This window comes from Chiloscyllium plagiosum, unplaced genomic scaffold (genome assembly GCF_037043375.1).
Source record: "Chiloscyllium plagiosum isolate Xiang-an unplaced genomic scaffold, Cpla_swu_hap1 HiC_scaffold_29, whole genome shotgun sequence".
Classification (NCBI taxonomy): domain Eukaryota; kingdom Metazoa; phylum Chordata; class Chondrichthyes; order Orectolobiformes; family Hemiscylliidae; genus Chiloscyllium; species Chiloscyllium plagiosum.
The window spans coordinates 17,042,889-17,061,946 of NW_028270167.1; the positions used below are offsets into that span (position 1 = coordinate 17,042,889).

At 37.0% G+C, this 19,058-nt stretch overlaps 1 protein-coding gene across 4 annotated transcripts in view; it reads left to right on the forward strand.

Annotated features, from left to right (window-relative positions):
• Positions 1 to 12,864, forward strand: part of LOC122540666 (uncharacterized) — a 112,762-nt gene extending 99,898 nt beyond the window's left edge. For 2 of the 4 annotated variants that reach the window (XM_087976395.1, XM_043676703.2), the window contains 5 exons: positions 3,697 to 3,800; positions 5,571 to 5,658; positions 7,776 to 8,551; positions 11,111 to 11,237; positions 12,310 to 12,864. In XM_087976395.1, coding sequence (XP_087832521.1) covers positions 3,697 to 3,800; positions 5,571 to 5,658; positions 7,776 to 8,551; positions 11,111 to 11,237; positions 12,310 to 12,522 — 1,308 coding nt within the window. In that variant the 3' untranslated portion in view covers positions 12,523 to 12,864. The remainder of the gene's footprint in view (positions 1 to 3,696; positions 3,801 to 5,570; positions 5,659 to 7,775; positions 8,552 to 11,110; positions 11,238 to 12,309) is intronic. The other 2 variants (XM_043676702.2, XM_087976396.1) reach the window with 2 other exon arrangements.
• The last annotated feature ends 6,194 nt before the right edge of the window (positions 12,865 to 19,058 follow it).

Sequence of the window (19,058 nt, forward strand, 5' to 3'; positions counted from 1 at the left end):
TCAGTAGCAGCTTAGCTACTACATTTCACTTTGCTATAACACTGTGGGAAATTCTGAAGGCCCTCAATGCAGATATAGATTTAAGTAACTAACATTAAGTCATAGTTTCAAATGAAATTTTTCAACTTTCTGCCCTTTGATACTGAATGTAGCAATTGATAAATCAGCTTGTACAATATATTCAATGTAATAAAATGGTATGGGAGTTTTGCCCCTATATAAAAAAACCCATCAATATACAAAGATGGCTTCATTTTTAAAAAACTTTTAGTCTTACTGTATTGGTATACTATAATATATATACATTACATTGACCCTAAGCATGTAAATATTCGCTACTACAGTCCACTTCAGTCTCTTTTTTTTCCCCACCATCTCAGTCTCGGTCTTTCTTCATTGAAAAGTTGCGACAGCATGATGGGCAATTACATTTTCTCGTCCTGCCATGTGTATATTTTTCAAATTGAATGGTTGCGATTATAAGCTCCATCTAAACAGTCTGGAATTTTTATCTTTAAGTTTTCTCAAAAACTTTAAGGGCTATGATTAGTATATACAATTGTCTCCGACACATCACTGGCAATATAAATGTAGAAATGTTGCAACGCCAAGACTAAACTTAAGGTCTCCTTTTCAATTGTGGAATATTTCTGTTGATTATTATTCAATTTTCTGAAAAAGTAACCAACAGGTCCGTCTGTCGTCTTGTTGTCTTCTTGCAAGAATACAGCACTGACATCCACATCTCTCTCATCGATAGCCACTTTGAATGGCTTTGTGTATTAAAGTGTGCATTGGGGTAGTAGTTAACACAGCTTCAAGGCTGTCAAATGCTTTCTGACTTTCCTCTGTCCACTGAAATTTTCTGCACTTTCTCAACAAGTCAGTCAGTGGAGCAACCACACTGCTAATATTTGGTATGTACTTCTGATAAAAACCACTCAGTTTCACGAATTGTAGTACTTCCCTCTTTGTCAATGATATGGGAAGCTCCCCAGTAACCTTTTGTTTTTACATCCCGTGGTGCCATTTGTCCTCATCCGATGTGCTCCAGAACCTGATTTGGCCTTTTTGCAAACTTGCTGTTAGCCAGGTTTATCCCCAGCCTCACCTCCCGAAATCAGTCGAACAATTCTGATAGTTGCCCCAAATGTTCCTTCCATATGTGACTAAAAATCACCAGGTTGTAGAATTACACCACAATTGGGGAATCCAGAAATTACTACTGGTTAGCCTTTGAAATGTGGCTTACATTTTTCGTACTAAATGTTATGACTTTAAACTAGTACAGTCCAAGGCCCACTAAACCTTGCCTTTAAAGGTTCCACTGTGTGTAACACTAACACTTTATTTCTACAAGCAAATTTATGAATTTTTAATTTTTTGCTTCCTGTTTCATCACATGCTGTGCTACTTTCAAATACTGTCCAGCCAACTCACCTGCTGTATTTAATCTTTCCCTAAAATGTGACACATTGTCCAAATGCGCTTTCTCTGATCTCTGACTCCCACTTTTTGTTTTAGGTAGGGGTCCTACAAAATCATTTAAGACTCTTCTAAAAAGTTCCTCAAATGCAAGAAGGGGTATTAAGGGTACTAGTTTTATCGCTCCCTCAGATTTTCCTGTCTGGCAAAATTAAACCTCATCTGTATGCAGTTCATGCTAATACAAAATGCTTTCGTACTTTGACTTGAGTTTTCCTTACTTCAAAATTACCACCTACTGGTAATTCATGTGCTCCCTGCAACATTTCCTTTCTATAACCTACCAGTAATACAACTCAATGAACTTCTGCCCATTTCTCATCTACCTAAATATGTGATGGCCTTCCATTTCCTCATCAAGGCATCATTTTTAAGATGGTAACATTCTGGGATATACTCAGATTCTTCTGTACATTCATTTTGATACAACTGCTTTAATTTTTGTTGAATACAGCTCATTTTTCTGAAGTAAAAATATCCACTTTTTCCTTCTCCAGTACGTGTTTTTTTTCCTCAACCATTTGATCAAACATAGTTTCTGATAATTGAACTCTCCTGCTTCAACCTGTGGCTTTCTGACCTTGTTACCACACAGGAAAATTCCCAGGTTATTCTTCCTGCAACACCTCAATTGCCTGATTTTTCCACTAGCTTTTCAACCACAGTCAGCCTTGCTCACTAGCTGTAAAACTCCTGAAGTGACTACTTCACCCTGAAGAAACTCTTAATGACTGAAAGCCATTAGTGCATAAGACATACACACTTTAAACTAATCAAATGTAACACCCCAAATTTAAAAAAACACTAACACGCATTGCTCACTGCCTTTGAATCCAATAATCTTAAACCCAATCTGGAATTAGAGATTTTAATCCTGGCAAAAGCCCCCAGTTTGTTATGGATCAGACCAGAACCCCTCAAAATATATTAAGAAGATAGTCTTGACCCTAATTGCTTCTTATTTTAAAGGTAAGTGTAAGGCGTTTTGTTCCAGATGCGATCGATTGGTGACCTACTCAAAAACACACTTTATTTTTACACTGCAGTTAAAACAGAGACAAAATAAAAGAATTGGCTTAACTTTAACTCCATTGAAATGCTTAAAATATATATTAACTACTACTGTTCCAATATCATGGCATCCCATAAAAACACACTTGGCAAAGACAAATTCCATAAAATAGATGGTCTCACATGCAATTCTAGTAGCAGGAAAAGAATCCCAGCTTTTAGCTCTAACAGAGAGAAGAGCTTCCATATCCAGCTTCAACACCTCAACAGATCATAGGATCCCTACAGTGTGGAAACAGGCCCTGTGGCCCAACAAGTCCACACTGACACTCTGAAGAGTAACTCACCCAGATCCATTCCCCTACCCTATTATCCTATATTTACCCCTAAGTCATGCATCTAACCTACATATCCCTGAGCACAATGGGTAATGTAGCATGGAGAAAGTGAGGTCTGCAGATGCTGGAGATCAAAGTTGAAACTTTATTGCTGGAACAGCACAGCAGGTCAGGCAGCATCCAGGGAACAGGAGATTCGACGTTTCGGGCACAGGCCCTTCTCATTCCTGAAGAAGGGCCTGTGCCCGAAACGTCGAATCTCCTGTTCCCTGGATGCTGCCTGACCTGCAGTAATGTAGCATGGCCAATCCACCTAACCTGGCTGAAACTGAAAATCCTGATTCTGTGAGAGCTTGACTCCACCCCGCCAGGCTTCTATTTTCCAACTTTAAAAAAGACCCCAAGGCCTCGCTAGCTGTTTGAGTATATTGTGTGTCAACTCTGTCAACTTTTCTTCAATAAAAAAACCCAGGACAAAATGCACCTCTTAAAGCTATAGTCACATGAGGTACATCACACAAATGTTGTGAAGCAAAATATAACATCAAGTCACATCATGAGGTATTAGGACAAATAATCAGAAGTTTGTTTGAAGTGATTTGTTTGAAACAGTGTCTTAAGGAAGAAAGATAAGTCGCAAGGCAAAGAGATTTAAGGAAAGAATTTTAGAGCATAGGGCTCAAGCAGCTGACTGCAATTAGTGGTGGCACAATTAAAATTGGAAATGCTGAGGAGATAAGATTTCGAGGAGCAAGGATAACTCAGATTTGCAACGTTAGTCCTGGAAACTGTAATAGTACGTTTCTTGTAATAAAGGCAGTAAGATTGCAATTTCTATGTGTTGCTTAAATTCCTGCTCCAGACTCAGATTCAAGAATGGAAAAAATACACAAGATTATATTTTTTGAATCATCTACTTCAGGAGGCTGTTGAAAATGTAAAGTTTTATACTGCACAAAAGAGTCGGTAAGTGTTTATCGCAGGTTGCATTGTTCACAATAAATCAGATGTTTAAAAGAAACATGCATGCTCGGAAAATGGATTGATGCTACAAACAAAAAGATTGTGTTATAGAGTCATAGAGATGTTCAGCACGGACACAGACCCTTTAGTCCAACTTGTCCATGATGACCAGATATCTTAAATTAATCTAGTCACATTTGCCAGCATTTGCCCATATCCCTCTAAACCCTTCTTATTCATATAAACATCCAGATGCCTTTTAAGTGTTGTAATTGAACCAGCCTCCACCACTTGCTCTGGTAGCTTATTCCATACATGCACCACCCTCTGCATGAAGAAGTTGCCCCTTAGGTCCCTTTTAAACCTTTTACCTCTCACCTTAGCCTATGCCCTCTAGCTTTGGACTCTCCCACATGGGGAAAAGACCATGTCTATTTACCATATCCATGCCTCTCACAAAATTTAAAAACTTCTATTCAGTCACCCCTCAGCCTCTGACACTCCAGGGAAGATAGCCCCCAGCCTCTCCCTATAGCTCAAAACCCTCCAACCCTGGCAACATGCTTGCAAATTTTTTCTGAACCCTTTCAAGTTTCACAGCATTCTTCCAAGAGCACGGAGACCAGAATCGTATACAGTATTCCAAAAGTGGCCTAACCAATGTCCTGTACAGCTGACACATGACTTCCCAACTCCTATACTCAATGCTCTGACCAATGCTGGCATACCAAACACTGCCCTTCCTATCCTATATACCTGTGACTCCACTTTCGTGGCACTTTGAACCTGTACTGCATGGTCTCTTTGTTCAGCAACACTGCTCAGGACCTTACCATTAAGTGTATAAGCGCTGCCCTGATTTGTCTTTCCTCATTCCTGAAGAAGGGCTCATGCCCGAAACGTCGATTCTCCTGCTCCTTGGATGCTGCCTGACCTGCTGCGCTTTTCCAGCAACACATTTTCAGCTCTCCTGCTTTTCTGTCAAGTAGAAATCATAAAGTTTAAAAGTGATACTTCCTATTGCTCCAATTAGACAGTTATTAGACTTTAAAAGACATTCACTGCTACTGCAGCATTTAAGTGATCTTCAGTTATAGCCTGGTGTTATAGAACTTGTTAATTACTGAAAGTGAATCATGTCAAAGATTTTAGCCTTGCATACGTCGGGGTAAATGTAACAATGTCACATTTCAGTTACTTCCTCCATGACAGTGCCTGGCCAACCAATCAGAACTCCATTTCTCCTATGGTTTAAACTGTTGTGATAATTTGAAATTTGACTTCCTTGCATTTGTCTTGATGAATGCAGGACAAAAAGCTTTGGCAGCATGTCTCTGTTTTCACATTATGTTCCAATCTATGTACGAGACCCATAGACATAACTACATTTTCCGCAACCTTGCTCAGAGTAAAACTATTAAAACGAAACTTATTTTGTTTAAGTTGCTTCCAAGTGGACTTTAACCTCACCATTGTCAGAGCACTCTCTGTTTAAAGCAAGTAGCTATTTTATATTCAGGCTCAATGGTTATTCTTCATATTGTAACCATTCTGTGGTGCTACAGTATACATGCACCATTGCTATCACGCTCCATTGGGAACGTTGCATAAGTTTTTGTTATCCAAGTTATCTCAATAAGATAAAACAGTGCTTGTTGAGAGTAATGTGAAAGTAATATTGTTTCTTTTGTTTAAATAAGAAATTATGATCAGCTTAAATTTCAAAGGTAGATTGGTTTACTTGTTTCTTCTGTTTCTGGTTACATCTTGAAGGAACGTTAATTCTGCAGACATCATTGCTGCTTTTGACATGTGGGAAAAAAGAATGAAAGGAATTCAAGAGCAAATTGCTCTGTCCAACGTAAGTTTTTTTTTATTGATAAGTCAGTTTAATTTCCTGAGCTTTGATACAGTCAGGGAAAATTGTATATTTTGTATTGAAAGATAATACGATGATAACACATCATCGAAATGCAGGATTGCAGTTCAAGTTGTCTTGTGTTTAGTTTTTTTTCCCCCAAGGACCTTAGTGACATTTCAGTCTGTGGCTGTGTTTTTGCCATTTTGTTGAGAACATGTGCTGTTATTCCATTTCCTTTTCCAACTCAAAACCAGCAAAAAATAACAAAACTTTTGCTGTGATACAGCAGGCCTGTACATTTGTTGTAGTGGAAATCCTTAAACTTATCTATTTTTTAAGTTGCTCTGAAATTTTGGTGTCATCTTCAAATCCATGGCTAAATTTGTCATATGAAAAATTGAGCTAGCTTCTAAAAGATTTTAAGAATTTGGACTGATTTTATTGTATAGTTTACTTTAGTGGCTATTTTTGCACTGCTTTCAGCAAAAGTTTGTATCAAAAGTTTCATTATTTGAATTCATATTTATAAATTTCTACTTATGTTTAATGAACATGAAATTTGCAAATGTAGTGATCCAAGTACTGCAAGACACAAATATTTTAAGTAGGTAGCTTGCTTAAGTATAATAAATCTCATGCAAGTGGTCGGGTAAGAAAATTAATTGAATGTGTCACGCGTGAGCATGGTGATATTACAGTTCTGCAATTTAAAAATGATATACCTTTGATTATTTCCTCTGTAACTTGAGAGCAGGCAATGAAGGTTTTATATTTTATTAATTTGTTTAATTGATTTTGTTGGATGTGTTTCCAGCACATGCTCTGAAAACTGGGAAAATATAAAATTGTAATGATTAAGTGAATATTACCTTTACAGTGCAAAGCAGTTTCATTTCTAGTACTGTTTTGGAAAGGATTGTTACCTTCTGAAATTTGAAGAAAATAGTTCTTGAATAAACATTAAGCTTTATTAAGTATTCTTTACATGCAGTGGTATAGCCGTATAAAACCATATAAAAACCAGATATTTTATTTTCTATTCTTTGAAATATTAGCAAATCATAAGATGAATTGCTGTTATAATTTTCCTGGGCAGTGTGCTGTTATAATACAAGAATCCAAGTAAATTAAATTTGGATCAGGCTGGATGGTTTGCAAAGCAGAGTGATGCCAACAGCCATGGTTCAGTTTCTGTTCTGGCTGAGGTTACGGTGAAGGTTCCACTTGCTGAACCTCCTCACTTCTGTGAGGCATGGTGACCCAAAGATTAAACCACCACCAGTGTGTCTAATATGACAGCGGTCGTACAGTCCAATATGATGACTTTACCTTTCTTTATATTTTGTGAAGTTGTTCATTTGCAGTTGTCTAATTGTTGGTTTATTAAATGTTGGAACATTTTGCAGTGATATTTAAGATATTGAGTGTGTTGACTGCAACAAGGTTTGATCCACTGAATAAAAGACCGATGGACTAAGATGGAAAGTCTCCTGCTTACAGTCAGGACAGGTTTTTCCTAATTTCTGCTATAAACCTGTCTTGAATTCCATCTGTGTCTCTTTATGCATGTCACTTTGGATGTGAGACCAGTACTCCCTTTTCTGGGCCTGCGTCTCCTCTTCCTGTAATCCTTAATTCACTTTTTTATTTCTTCCCTCATTGGTACACTCACAGTCAAACACCCCAAGTTGCTATTCTAACAATGATTACTCTGCTGCTGCCATCCTAGGCTTGAATTTTCCCCTTAACTGAGATCGTAACTACAGTGCACACATCTTTTTGCACTTTCTTAGGAGTTCTCCATTGTGGTTCCTCCCATTGCTTCCTCAACAAGCATCAATATCAGCTATCTGATCCACATCTTTTACGAAGATTCATGCCTAGCACCCCTGCTAAATTGGGGGCTGCTATTGCTGTCCACCTATCCACGCTTGCACTACTAAACCATGAACATTTCACAACAGAACAATCTCTACTCCTCAGTATAAACTACTCAGTAGTAGTATAAACTACTCAGTTTATAACTTACTCCTCCACATGTATCTAGCATAAAGGCAGACCATAGAGTGTCTAACAGCCTGGATTTTGAGTGCTTACTAATAATTGTACTTTTTTAGGCTGCATCTTGGTCCCAGGAGGATGGAATATATAATGATGGTCTATATTCTGCAAATTATTTTAACTTGATGCCATCTCAATACAAATTTGAACATCAAAAGTATCCTGCAAATCAACCAAGACATTCAACATCTCCTGTAACAGTTAAAATGGGTCAGAATGTTGCATTTGCTGGAAATTCTGATTTCGTTGAAAGTGTCTGGCTTTCACCCAGATCCAAGAATAAACGACTTGATGCGAAAACATTACTGAGAACAGAGAAGAGCATGTACAGATCAGCTGCTTGGCCATCCAGTTACTCAACAGTACCAACTATGGAGTCTAATTCGGGCCTTGATTTGTTTGATCATAGCCAGTCTGATCTTGAACTAGAATATAGGATGGCTGGTCAAAAAAGGTCATTTCCACTTCACCTTACCAGTGATAGTTTGGAAATGCATGATGTATCAATTGAACAAAAATCATTAACAATCCCAGACATTTCTCTTGCGACATTACAAACATCACATGTCTCAGGGAATCTTCAACATCATTTATTTGAACCTTCTGACTCAACAGCTAATTCCTTTAACAAGTCCTTCAATCATTTACAATCTGCACATGCTGTTGTCAAGCCCAAGAAAGATTTGCAAGCTTTACACACCCAAAGGCCACTTGGTGAAACATCCACTACGATTATGTCACCTGTTGGTGGTGGGTTATCTATTGCTGAACCAAGATCATCATATCATGCAGTCATGGAACAACTTTTCTTCAAATTCCCTACAACAAGACCGTAAGTTTTTATTTACCCCAGTGTTTACAGTAAAAGCATGTTTACTTGTTGAATGGTGATGCTGCTATGTGGCACAGATTCTAAATTTTACTGTGGTAAAATCCTGTATATTCTGATGTCATTAGAAAATACTAGCAGTAAGTCTTAATGATATAGCCTGTTGAATTGTTGATGAGCAATGTGATGGATTAGTAGCATGCAGGCTCCTGGACATACGCATGTATGAGTTTATGATTCTGGAATAAGCTCGAAGGTTTCCTAATAGTAAACAAGAAAGCAAACTTTTTTAGTTATGGTGCCTGTCAGTTTCTCAGACCCTGCACAACCAAATAATAGCATGCTAATTATTTTTATTTCTTGGTGTCAGATTACCTTTTAAGGTGCCACATATTTGTGATGAATGTGTTCAGATATATTTATGACACACCTCTGGAACAGATGGATTTAAACCTGAACCTGCTGGCCCAGAGGGCTGGACACTTCTATTGCACTGCAGAATCCCAGTATGGCAGATCTTTCTTGTTTAACTAGCAACAAGTTCACAAATTGGAATGGCTGTTTTGAGATTGCTGTTAAATGGGTTAGGTTGTAACTCCTGTATTCACAAAGGGTGGGAAAATGAAAATAGGACACAAATGCCAGTTGACTTATTCAGTAAGAAGGTGTTAGAAGCTTTTCTTAAAAATAAAGTTAGAGAAGGACACTTGGATAAGTTCAGGGTATTCAGGCAGAGTCACCATGGTCTTATGAAAGGTAACTACTGTTTGACCAATCTGTTGAAGTTCTTTTGAAGAAATGGATAAAAAGGAGCTGGGAATTGTAATGCATGCAAATTTCCAGAAAGCATTTGTGAAAGTCCCACATTAAAGCTGGTTGCAGAAAATAAAAACTCATGGCGTACTAGTTGCACATTGGCATGGATAGATTTTCTGGCTAACAGAAAGCAAGAAAAGGCATGAGCAGCTCTTTTTAAGATTGGCAAGATGTATTAAGTGGTGTGCCAGAAGGATCAGTGCTGAGACTTCAACTGTTTACCATTTATGTAAATGATTTGGATTAAGGTCCTAAAGGTATGGTTTCCAAATTTGCTGATGATGCAAAGATAGGTCGCAAAAGTAAGTTTTGAAGAACACATAAGGAGGTTATAAAAATATGTAGCTAATTAAGTGGGCAAAGATTTGGCAAATGGAGTACTATATATACTCGAGTAATAGTCAATTTTTTTGACTACTTTTTAAGGTTAAATTTACAGGATCAACTATTACTTGGATACCACTTTTGAGGGGCTGAAATTCATCCCTGTCAAAATTCATGCCATGTCATTAGCAAAAGCTCAATTGATCTCGAAATGAATAAAGAAAAAAACACAATGAATTATGATAATTCTGAAAAACCGGAGTGGAGCGGGACAGCTGGCACACTGACTCATAAATGTTGATCTGCGATTTGTGAAGCAGTCGGATCGACTTTTACACGAGATATACGGAAAATTCCAGATTTTTTTGGCCAAAAATAGGGCGTTGACCTGTACATAACTATTACTTGAGTACATACAGTATAATGTGGGAAAATGTGAAATTGTTTTTCTGGGCAAGACGAATGATTGCAGAATTCTGAGATGCAGGGGAATTTGTGTGCACAAGTGCTTAAATCACAACATGTTAAAATGTAGTTATAGCAAGTAATCTGGAAAACTAATGGAATGTTATTGTTTATTGTGATAGGAATTGAATACAAAGGTATTGCAATTATGCTTCAGTTTTATAGGGTATTGTTAAGAATACATCTGGAGTACTGAGTGCAGTAGTGGCCATCATATTTAAGGAAGGATATAAATGCATTGGAAGCAATTCGGAGATATTTTACCTGACTAATACCTGGGATGTTTTGGTTACCTTATGAGAAAATGTTGCTAAGCTTCCATGGACTGACATTTAGAAGAGCATGAGCGACATGATTGAAAAAATAAAAGATGTTGAGGGGTCTTAACAAGGTGTATGTGGAGAAGATATTACTCCTTATTGGACAACCCAGAAATAGAGATCGCTGTTAAAAATCAGGAGTTACTCCTTTAAAGCAGATGAGGTGATTTTTGTTTTTCTGAGAATCATGAGTCTTTGGAACATTCTTCTTGAAAAGGTGATGGAAGCAAATCCTTAAATATTTTTGAGAGAGGTGAATAGATTCTTGTCAAGCAGGAGCTAAAAGATTATCAAAGGTGGTGTGAATGTGGGTTGATATTAAGCCAGATCAGATTGAATGGTGGAACATGCTTAAGGGGCTGAATAGCCGCCTTCTCGTTTGCATGCATCTTATGAGCAAAAACAATGTTTAAAACAAGTCATGAAATGGTTTCGAAATTCAAGTTTATCTCCATGTTTGTGAGTGCTTCCATTAGCCTTGATCAAAAAGTAAAGCTTATATTGGAATCTATGGACTTAGTGACGTAGTATGGATTAGAAATTTTTTGCTAATTATTTCAGTGATCTGCAATCTTTTCAGCCCAATTGTGAATGTCATTGTCTTGATTAATTTTATCCTTTTGCTTTATCTTCACAGAGAAGTATTTCATTCACTTATTAATAAAGTGAAAGAGGAAAATAATGGTACTCTGTCAGGTTTATCTGTCATTGACTTGGTAAGGCAAGTCTCTCACCATGTTGTTCGGGGTACCCATCGAGAAATGGTACATACAATTTGCTTCTGTAATTCTTTTGGCATCCTGATTGCGTCCCAATATTGCATATATATGAGCGTGTAATCACATGTCACACTGCAAAGTAGAACTTTTTCATACTGGGTACTGCTAATAAATGTCACCAAAATTTCAAAGTATAGTAACTATCTTTTATTGTTGTTACTGAATTCCATTCTTTTGTCATTTGATTGCTACATTATACTTTCTTGTGTGAACTTCCATTAATATACACCACAATTAGTGACTCTTGACCTTTTTCCACTCCTGTAAAACAGCTAGGCCTTTCTCACATAGAGCAGAAACAATATTAAAATCAATATTGTGTAAGTTAGATATCTGAGTGGGACTTGACCATTTGTGAAAATATATTTTCAAGTCTGCTCCAGTCATTATTTAGATATCATATAGCATTGACGCTGTCGTAAGTTATTCACTTTTAGGGATGTGAAATTAAAATATTATTGACCCAAACATTTTGCATGTGTTACAGTGCATGAAAATTACAGAGAAAAGCAATTCACATCAGATTCATATGAAAACATGGTGAGATTAAAAAAAGAAATGATAGCATGATTCCATTTAATAAATATCCCTGTACCACTCCAGATATCACACATCATCCAACTTAAATTTCAGTACCATAGGCTGTCTTCCATATGGTTTGCCAACTCAAATTTTAATGGTCATTTCATGCCAGGTGACTTAAAAGAAACACATCCTACATCATGCTGAAGCAGAATTCAGTAACAGACAGAGAATTACCTAAGATTTGTATTGTTTTACAAAAATAACTGATATATAGTTGTATTCATGTTGTGGGGTTGATTACCAGCAAAAGCCAAGTTTGAGATTCTATTTTGTTCTAAATTTGCATATTAAGTACCTAAAATGTTTTTTCAGCATTTGATTAAAAGCTGACTTTCGATCTGACTTGTAACAGGTCAAAAATGATATCTGATATGGATATTACACCTAAGTCACTGCAAACATATTTTCCTAGTTCTAATTTGTAAAGTTGTTGGCAAATTTAATAAAGTTATGCATTTTCTCTATCTTTCAGATGTACCCATCTGCTCCAGAAATGTTTCCGTTTGCTTCCACAAACTATGATAATCCTTTCCGCCCCAGCTATCCTACTCTACAACCTGATCTGTCACCAGCAACACGAGAGAAATTCAGTAGCTGCCAGTCTGCGAGTGCAAATCCTTCATGTTTTGAATCATTACCTCTTGGAGATTTGCTGGAGCTGGAAGGCAGTTTTGATGGCCTGTAGAGTTGAAGAAATGTCAGTTAAATTGGAACATAAGATTCTTCGTGGACTTAGATGTTGGCTGCTGGCTAACCTGCTGTATTTTGGAAATTTCTATGCAGCTGAAACAATCTGAAATGTTTCTATCGTATCTGGTTTCTTTGCCTATAGGTACAAATAATGATAAAATGACTGATTAAAATTCAAGTTGATTCCCTGTAAAGGTGGTACTGTTTCTTTGTGAATTGAAATTGCAATGCAACTTTTAATAAACTGATAAAACTTTTTTTTTAAAAGAACATCACTTTCTATTTAACTATTGCTGTGATGTTTCATCGATCAGAACTAGTAAAAGAGTGAAAGTCATTCTGTGAAATGTTATGTTTGTGTTTGCAGCGCAATAATCTGGTCAGACTATCGTGCATCCCATTGGTTTATGTATTATAGCATTTGTGTTGGATAAACTGTGTTTGTAAAAATAGAAAATTCAGGCAATACAAAGCACCTCAACACTATAGCAATGAATCGACACAAGATGAAGCTGCCCTTTTGCTTTACAGAAATATATTTTATTCTTCCACATCATAAAGAGGCAGATCAGGTGAATATACTGCAGTTAGTAGGCTTTTCTGTTTGACCCAAAGAACAATGAAAATGACCTGAACGTTAGGGAGTTCACACATAAAAATAGAGACGCAATCTTTGATAAATATTTGAATGAATAAAATCATGTGGTGTTTGCTACCAACAGAATGTTATCGTCAAGCTAATAGGGTGACTGCTTATTAATAAATGGGTAATATGTTATGTGAATTTCAGTGCCAGTGTGATACCAGGTATGCAAGACTTTCAACCCAAAGATTGGCAGATTGTATTAAATTGTATGGCCCTTCAACTTCATAACAGGCAAGATACTGGCCATGTCTAACCAGCCATATTTGCAAAACCCTAAACAGCGTGTCTAATGTTATTCTGTGCTTGGGCAGCATTTGTGAAACAATCCTGAGTATTTAGAAATATGCTCACAAAATTTAATATTTTCAGCCAGGAATGGGCTGTGGCACATTTTTGTGGACTGAAAGCTAGATATTAATGAAGAGGCCCCTGTTCTTCACTGTTGCAATATATGCACATAAAGCCTGTTTCACCTGAACAGTATCGGCCCTGACCGTTCTCTGGTTCTTGCCTCAAGGCAATACGTTGAGCAACCAGAGGCAACTTCCTGGTTTAAATTGAAAGCTTGGCAGTTCATGGTTAGTCATCACCTGACTAGTGTATGCTCTATGACAATGCCTGTATCAATCTGTAACCCACTTGTCAACTAATAAGCACACTCTGCTCATACATGTTTCCCTTTACCTTGGTATTCTTACGAATTGTCCCAATAAGTGCAAGGTGAAAAGTTTTGACAGTACTCAAGTTTTGTACTACCAAACAATTAATTGATATAAAGTAATTACTTTTTCACCTTAGCTAAGGAGTAAGAAGAGCAATCCCAAAGTGAATTTGACAAGAGAAAGATAAATATAAGAAGGGACAAGAGTAAGGCAAATACTGTTGATACCACTCAGTTAATCAGTGCCTGTGTAGCACCTTTCTAACTGCATTATGTTTCTGTCAGAAAGTGTTCCCTCAACTATGTAGTTTCTGATTGAAAATCACACTGATTAATTTTATTCAACATTGACAGCTGTTAATGCAAATCATTAGGTAGATTCTACCAGTACCGGCAAGGCAAGCTTGCTGGCAAGAGAACTGGTAGGAATTAGAGTTTCTTATGAAGGATACAACAGGACTCACATGTCTCAATCCATTTGATCCAATTAAGAATTTGTGTCGTTCGTATTTCCAGAGCAAAATACTGATATTACAATAATTATTCTGACGATTTTCAAAGTTAGTTCTGTTGGAAATAATTCAAGTAGGAAAAAAGAGAAAAACAATAGCATAACACCTTCTTAAAGTACAGATTTGAGACGGCTCAGGGAATCCCTTATGGACTCAGACCTGTAAGCCCCTCTCTTCGTTTGTCCCAGAGATCATACTCTTTGGAAGTCTGGAATAAAAAACCCTCTTACAGACAGACTAGTTTAATTTTAGAGATCCCCTTTATTTACCAATAGCATCACCGTTACAACATGACACTGATACCTATAAGCTAAACTAACTTGGTTCTAATAACCTAGGAGAGTAGGGTACCAGCTCTTCAGGTGCTCCAGCAGGCTACTCCATGTACTGATACAAAGTGGCTTCCTTTATACAAAAGTATTTTTAAAAATTGCATGTCTTAATTAGACAGATAACAGTGAAAGACAATAATTCATAAGGAAGAAAAGTTAATTGGCAAGTCTGTGTTAGGCTTGACTAATCAGACCTACAGGCCCTGAGCCATCCATCAGGTGGAAAAACCTACCCAGCCGAGTTAGGCGCCTGCTAGCGAGATAAACTATCATAAATAGGTACTAGTCTGAGCTAATTGGAGAGTTCATAAGGTAACCTAGCACAGCTCACATGTCGGATACAATTGTTTTACAAAATGGCTTCTTAGCAAGGAGGGCAAACTTTTGATCATAAAAAGGCTTCCTGACACATTGTGCCAGAATCTCTTCAATGTTAGGTTTAGAATTTCTAAGCTAGGAGCAGACTCCTGCTTTCTAAGCAGTGAATCATTCTGTATCAGAGGCTGAAATGTTACCATAAGGTTGCATTTAAACTGACTCATTAGTCTTTGAATTAAACATGCTTTCATTTCAGGGTTGTGATTCAAATTCAAATAAGACATAAGACCTGATTAGTTAGAATTGACAGTGGAGCAGCAGGTAAGTTAAAGCTTCACTAACATTACCTTTTACAGAGTTTGTATTTAATAACCGGTAATGGCTACTCAATATCAAGTCCCAAAATGCAATTAAATTCAATCCATAGCAGATAAGCACAAAGAGTTAAATTTCTGCAGCCTCCAACAACCTCAGCACTAAAATGGTCTCTCTCTCTGTAGTGTCCTTTTGAACTTTCCAGTCCAGGGTCTTGTAACAGCAAAGATTTTTTTTCTCTCTATGTCTGCCCTGCCTACAAGGGGTAATAAGAATCCATTCTAATTGACAGCATCTGACCGTTAATTACAAAGCTTTTGATAGTACCTAGTTTTGTTTCAGGGTCAGATTCAAACACTAATTTCACAAGGGAACGGCTGTGAATGTTATCACATGGTGTCCTGTTCACACAGATTCATTGATGCTAAGACAAATGTTCTTAATTGCCTTACAGCATCCTGTTATCACTTGGTGAGCCCAGATGTCCCTGTCTTCTGCATTCCTTGAGTTTTCCCCCCTTTTTTCTGAGTCTTCCTACCTGTCTCTTTTCTAGTGCAGTAAATGTGTTCCATAATTCAGTTTTACATTTTAGTCTAAATGTTTAAAGACAAGTTTTAAGGCGATAGACTTTCTCATTCTGACCCATATTTACAGGTGTATTTGCTTTGTGAAACCTTTTTTTCCCAATGTGACGGGTTGAAATAACTCCAAGTACACACCAATGTACTTTCAAATGAAGTAAAAAATGTTCGGCTGTTCCTCAATATAAATTACTGGTTATAAGTATCTGGCTAAAAACACAAAACCATCCCGATCCGTCTGATCATGTCAGTGATTTATTTCCATTGGAATGTTCACAAACAAGTTTAAGCTCCTCTGAGCCATGTAACCATGTTCTGTCTGCTCACTATGTTTCTTTATTGTATTGCCATTGCAAGTCATTCTGCTACAATGCACATTTCGTTAACGTGATTGACGAATTGGGGACACTGTTACTTAAGCATGAACTTTTAAACGTGTGTTGGTTGCAGTGTAATTACATTGCCAACACTAAGCGCAGTTTCAAAAGTGATTTTTCTCTAATGCAGGGTTGCACAAGAATGCAACCATTGTGTTACAGAAGAACTTACTGTCAACGTTGATCTTCTGTGCTTACTATTATCATGATTCACAAGAATTTATTTTACATTTAGCTCCTTGTGTCAATTCTGGAGGATCATTGTCATTCACCCACATGCCACAAAAACCAGAGAGGATTTACAGGATATAGGCCACAAACTGGCATATCTGTGCATCATGTTAACCAATTTGCCAAGTAGTTGTCTTTGGTGTTAATCATTTTTTAAATTAGGGCACTTTGAGGAAATAATGTTTTTATTTTTAGCTCCATTTACTTGGTGACATTAATGCATCTCACCCCAACATTGTTAGTGCATGGCAGAGTTTTCTAAGACTTGCTACTGGTTGTCATAGTAACTGGTAGGTTGTTCGTGAGTTCCAGTGTTTTCATGCTAATGGTCAAAGGGGCTATGTGCGAAAATATAAGAAAATAAACTTCTTTTTAGAAATCCGTACCTTAACATACAGAATGAATCACCCTGCAAATAACTATACTGATTGGCCTTCTGACTCATTGGAATTAGACGCTAATATGAATAGATTTGGGTAGCTGGTGTGCAGAAGGTTCCTTGTGATCCTACATTTCTATAGTGCAAATGACAGATAATAACTTGAATGGTTGGATGTGTATCAACCTGGGGAAGAGATGAAAGAGGGGGTTGAATTTGCAGAACTTGGGTGAAATATTCCTGACATTGTATACATCAAGAATATTAAATAATAATTTGGTGCTACAGAACCTGTGTTTTGCTATAAAAAGACAAATTTGTTGAAGATTTTCATCTTGCACTTCTCAGTACATTTGGGAAGAATACCAATTTGGGGGAAACCAACAATTGTAAGGCAAAGAACATTGGAACACACCCTTTGAAGGCTGTGTTGCAGTTTAATATGATCATGACTGATTATCCAAATTATTACTCTTCCCACTTTCTTTCCATACCTTTTATCCCTTTCAACCTAAGAACAACAGCTAACTTTTTCTTGAAAGCATTCAGTGCTTGGTCTCAATCACTTTGTGTGGTAGAGAATTCAGGAGGCTCACCACTGTCTGGGTGAAGAAATGTTTCCTCATCTCAGTCCTAAATGGATCATCCAGAACATTATGTTTACCTTGTCTAGTTTTGTTAGAACTGCATAGGTTTCTAGAGGTCCCTCCTCATTCTTCTAAACTCCCAGTGAGTATAGTACAAGCTGTTCGAGTCTTTCATATGTCAATCCTGCCATCCTAGGAAAAGCCCTCAATAAGGGGTAAGAAGGGAAAATGCTAATTGGTTGGCAAGTGGACTGTGATTGCTCATGGCTTTGCCATGGAGAATGCACTCATTTGTGGTGATTGACAATTAACGCCCAGCTTTGCTCATATTTTAAACCAGGCAGGTTGGCTCTGATTGCACAAGATGATGCCCTGGGAAATTATCCAGCAAATGGCTGCTATCTATTTTGTTGAGTTGAAATAGATGCAGTGTGGGCACACATTCTTTGTGTCTAACCAGTGGTTAGCTTCAAAATTAAAGCATCCAATGAACATTGGTAATCGTATCATAATTCTGTTTGGAATTATTTGAACTGGCAGACATCCCAGCTTGTGGAACTATTCTGGTGGGAGAAAGAAAATCAATTTATAATGGAAGTTGAGTTATTAAATATGTTGTCTAATATTTGCTTGAGAAGATGCCAGACTTGGTCTGAAAATTGGAGGACAACAATATTATTCGTGTAAATGTAATTCCCCACACAATGCACCTGATAAACAAATGTGACAAAATAATTCTCCTGTATATATCACAGCAGTAGTTGGATTTGTATAGCTCTGAATTCTAAATGTTTGAGAGTTATGTTACTCGATTAAGGAAAGTGTTCTAGTTAAATTGGAATGACTAATGTTGCTGATATGACACTTGAGATTCTTAAGTTTTCAGCTCAGATCGTGACATGATGTCTGTATTCTACAGTCTAAATAAACTGTGGTTGTCTATAATATTAAGAAAATCAAAGTATTTGGCTACTTTCACTGTCGATAGGAAAAACAAGACAGTAAACTGGCTCACTTTCATTTGTATCATTTTCCTGTATGTACATTTATTTAAATTTATTTTCAAAGCCTGCAGTAAACTTTGTAATTCTCACCATACACTTTCAAATTAGATTTTACAATTGATGTCAATATATTTATTATGTACCTGTTTAGAACAGATGAATGACCTTTTTAATAATATAGATGTGAATAATTGGTTATGATGTGGTGATTGAGTCATTTAGTTATCTGGGTGTGGTGCAGAGCAGTCTTGATTTAAATCTAATAACATTGAACTGGGGTTAATTTAATAGAATTATACAATGGTTATACCACAGAAGGAGGCCACATAGCCCTCTGTGTCTTTTCCTGAAGATTCTACAATTATTTTCCTCTTCAGGTAGCTTTCCAATTCTTTCCAAAATTTCTAATTTTGCAAACTATGATTTAATGCCTCCACCACACTCACCAGCATTGCACTGCAGATCCTATCCACACACTGTACGTTGTTTTCCCTTCATGGCATCATCAATTTTTTTGGCAATTACCTTAAATTGGTGTCTCTTTGTTCTCAACTCTTCCACCAATTAGTTCAATTTCTCTTGATTGTA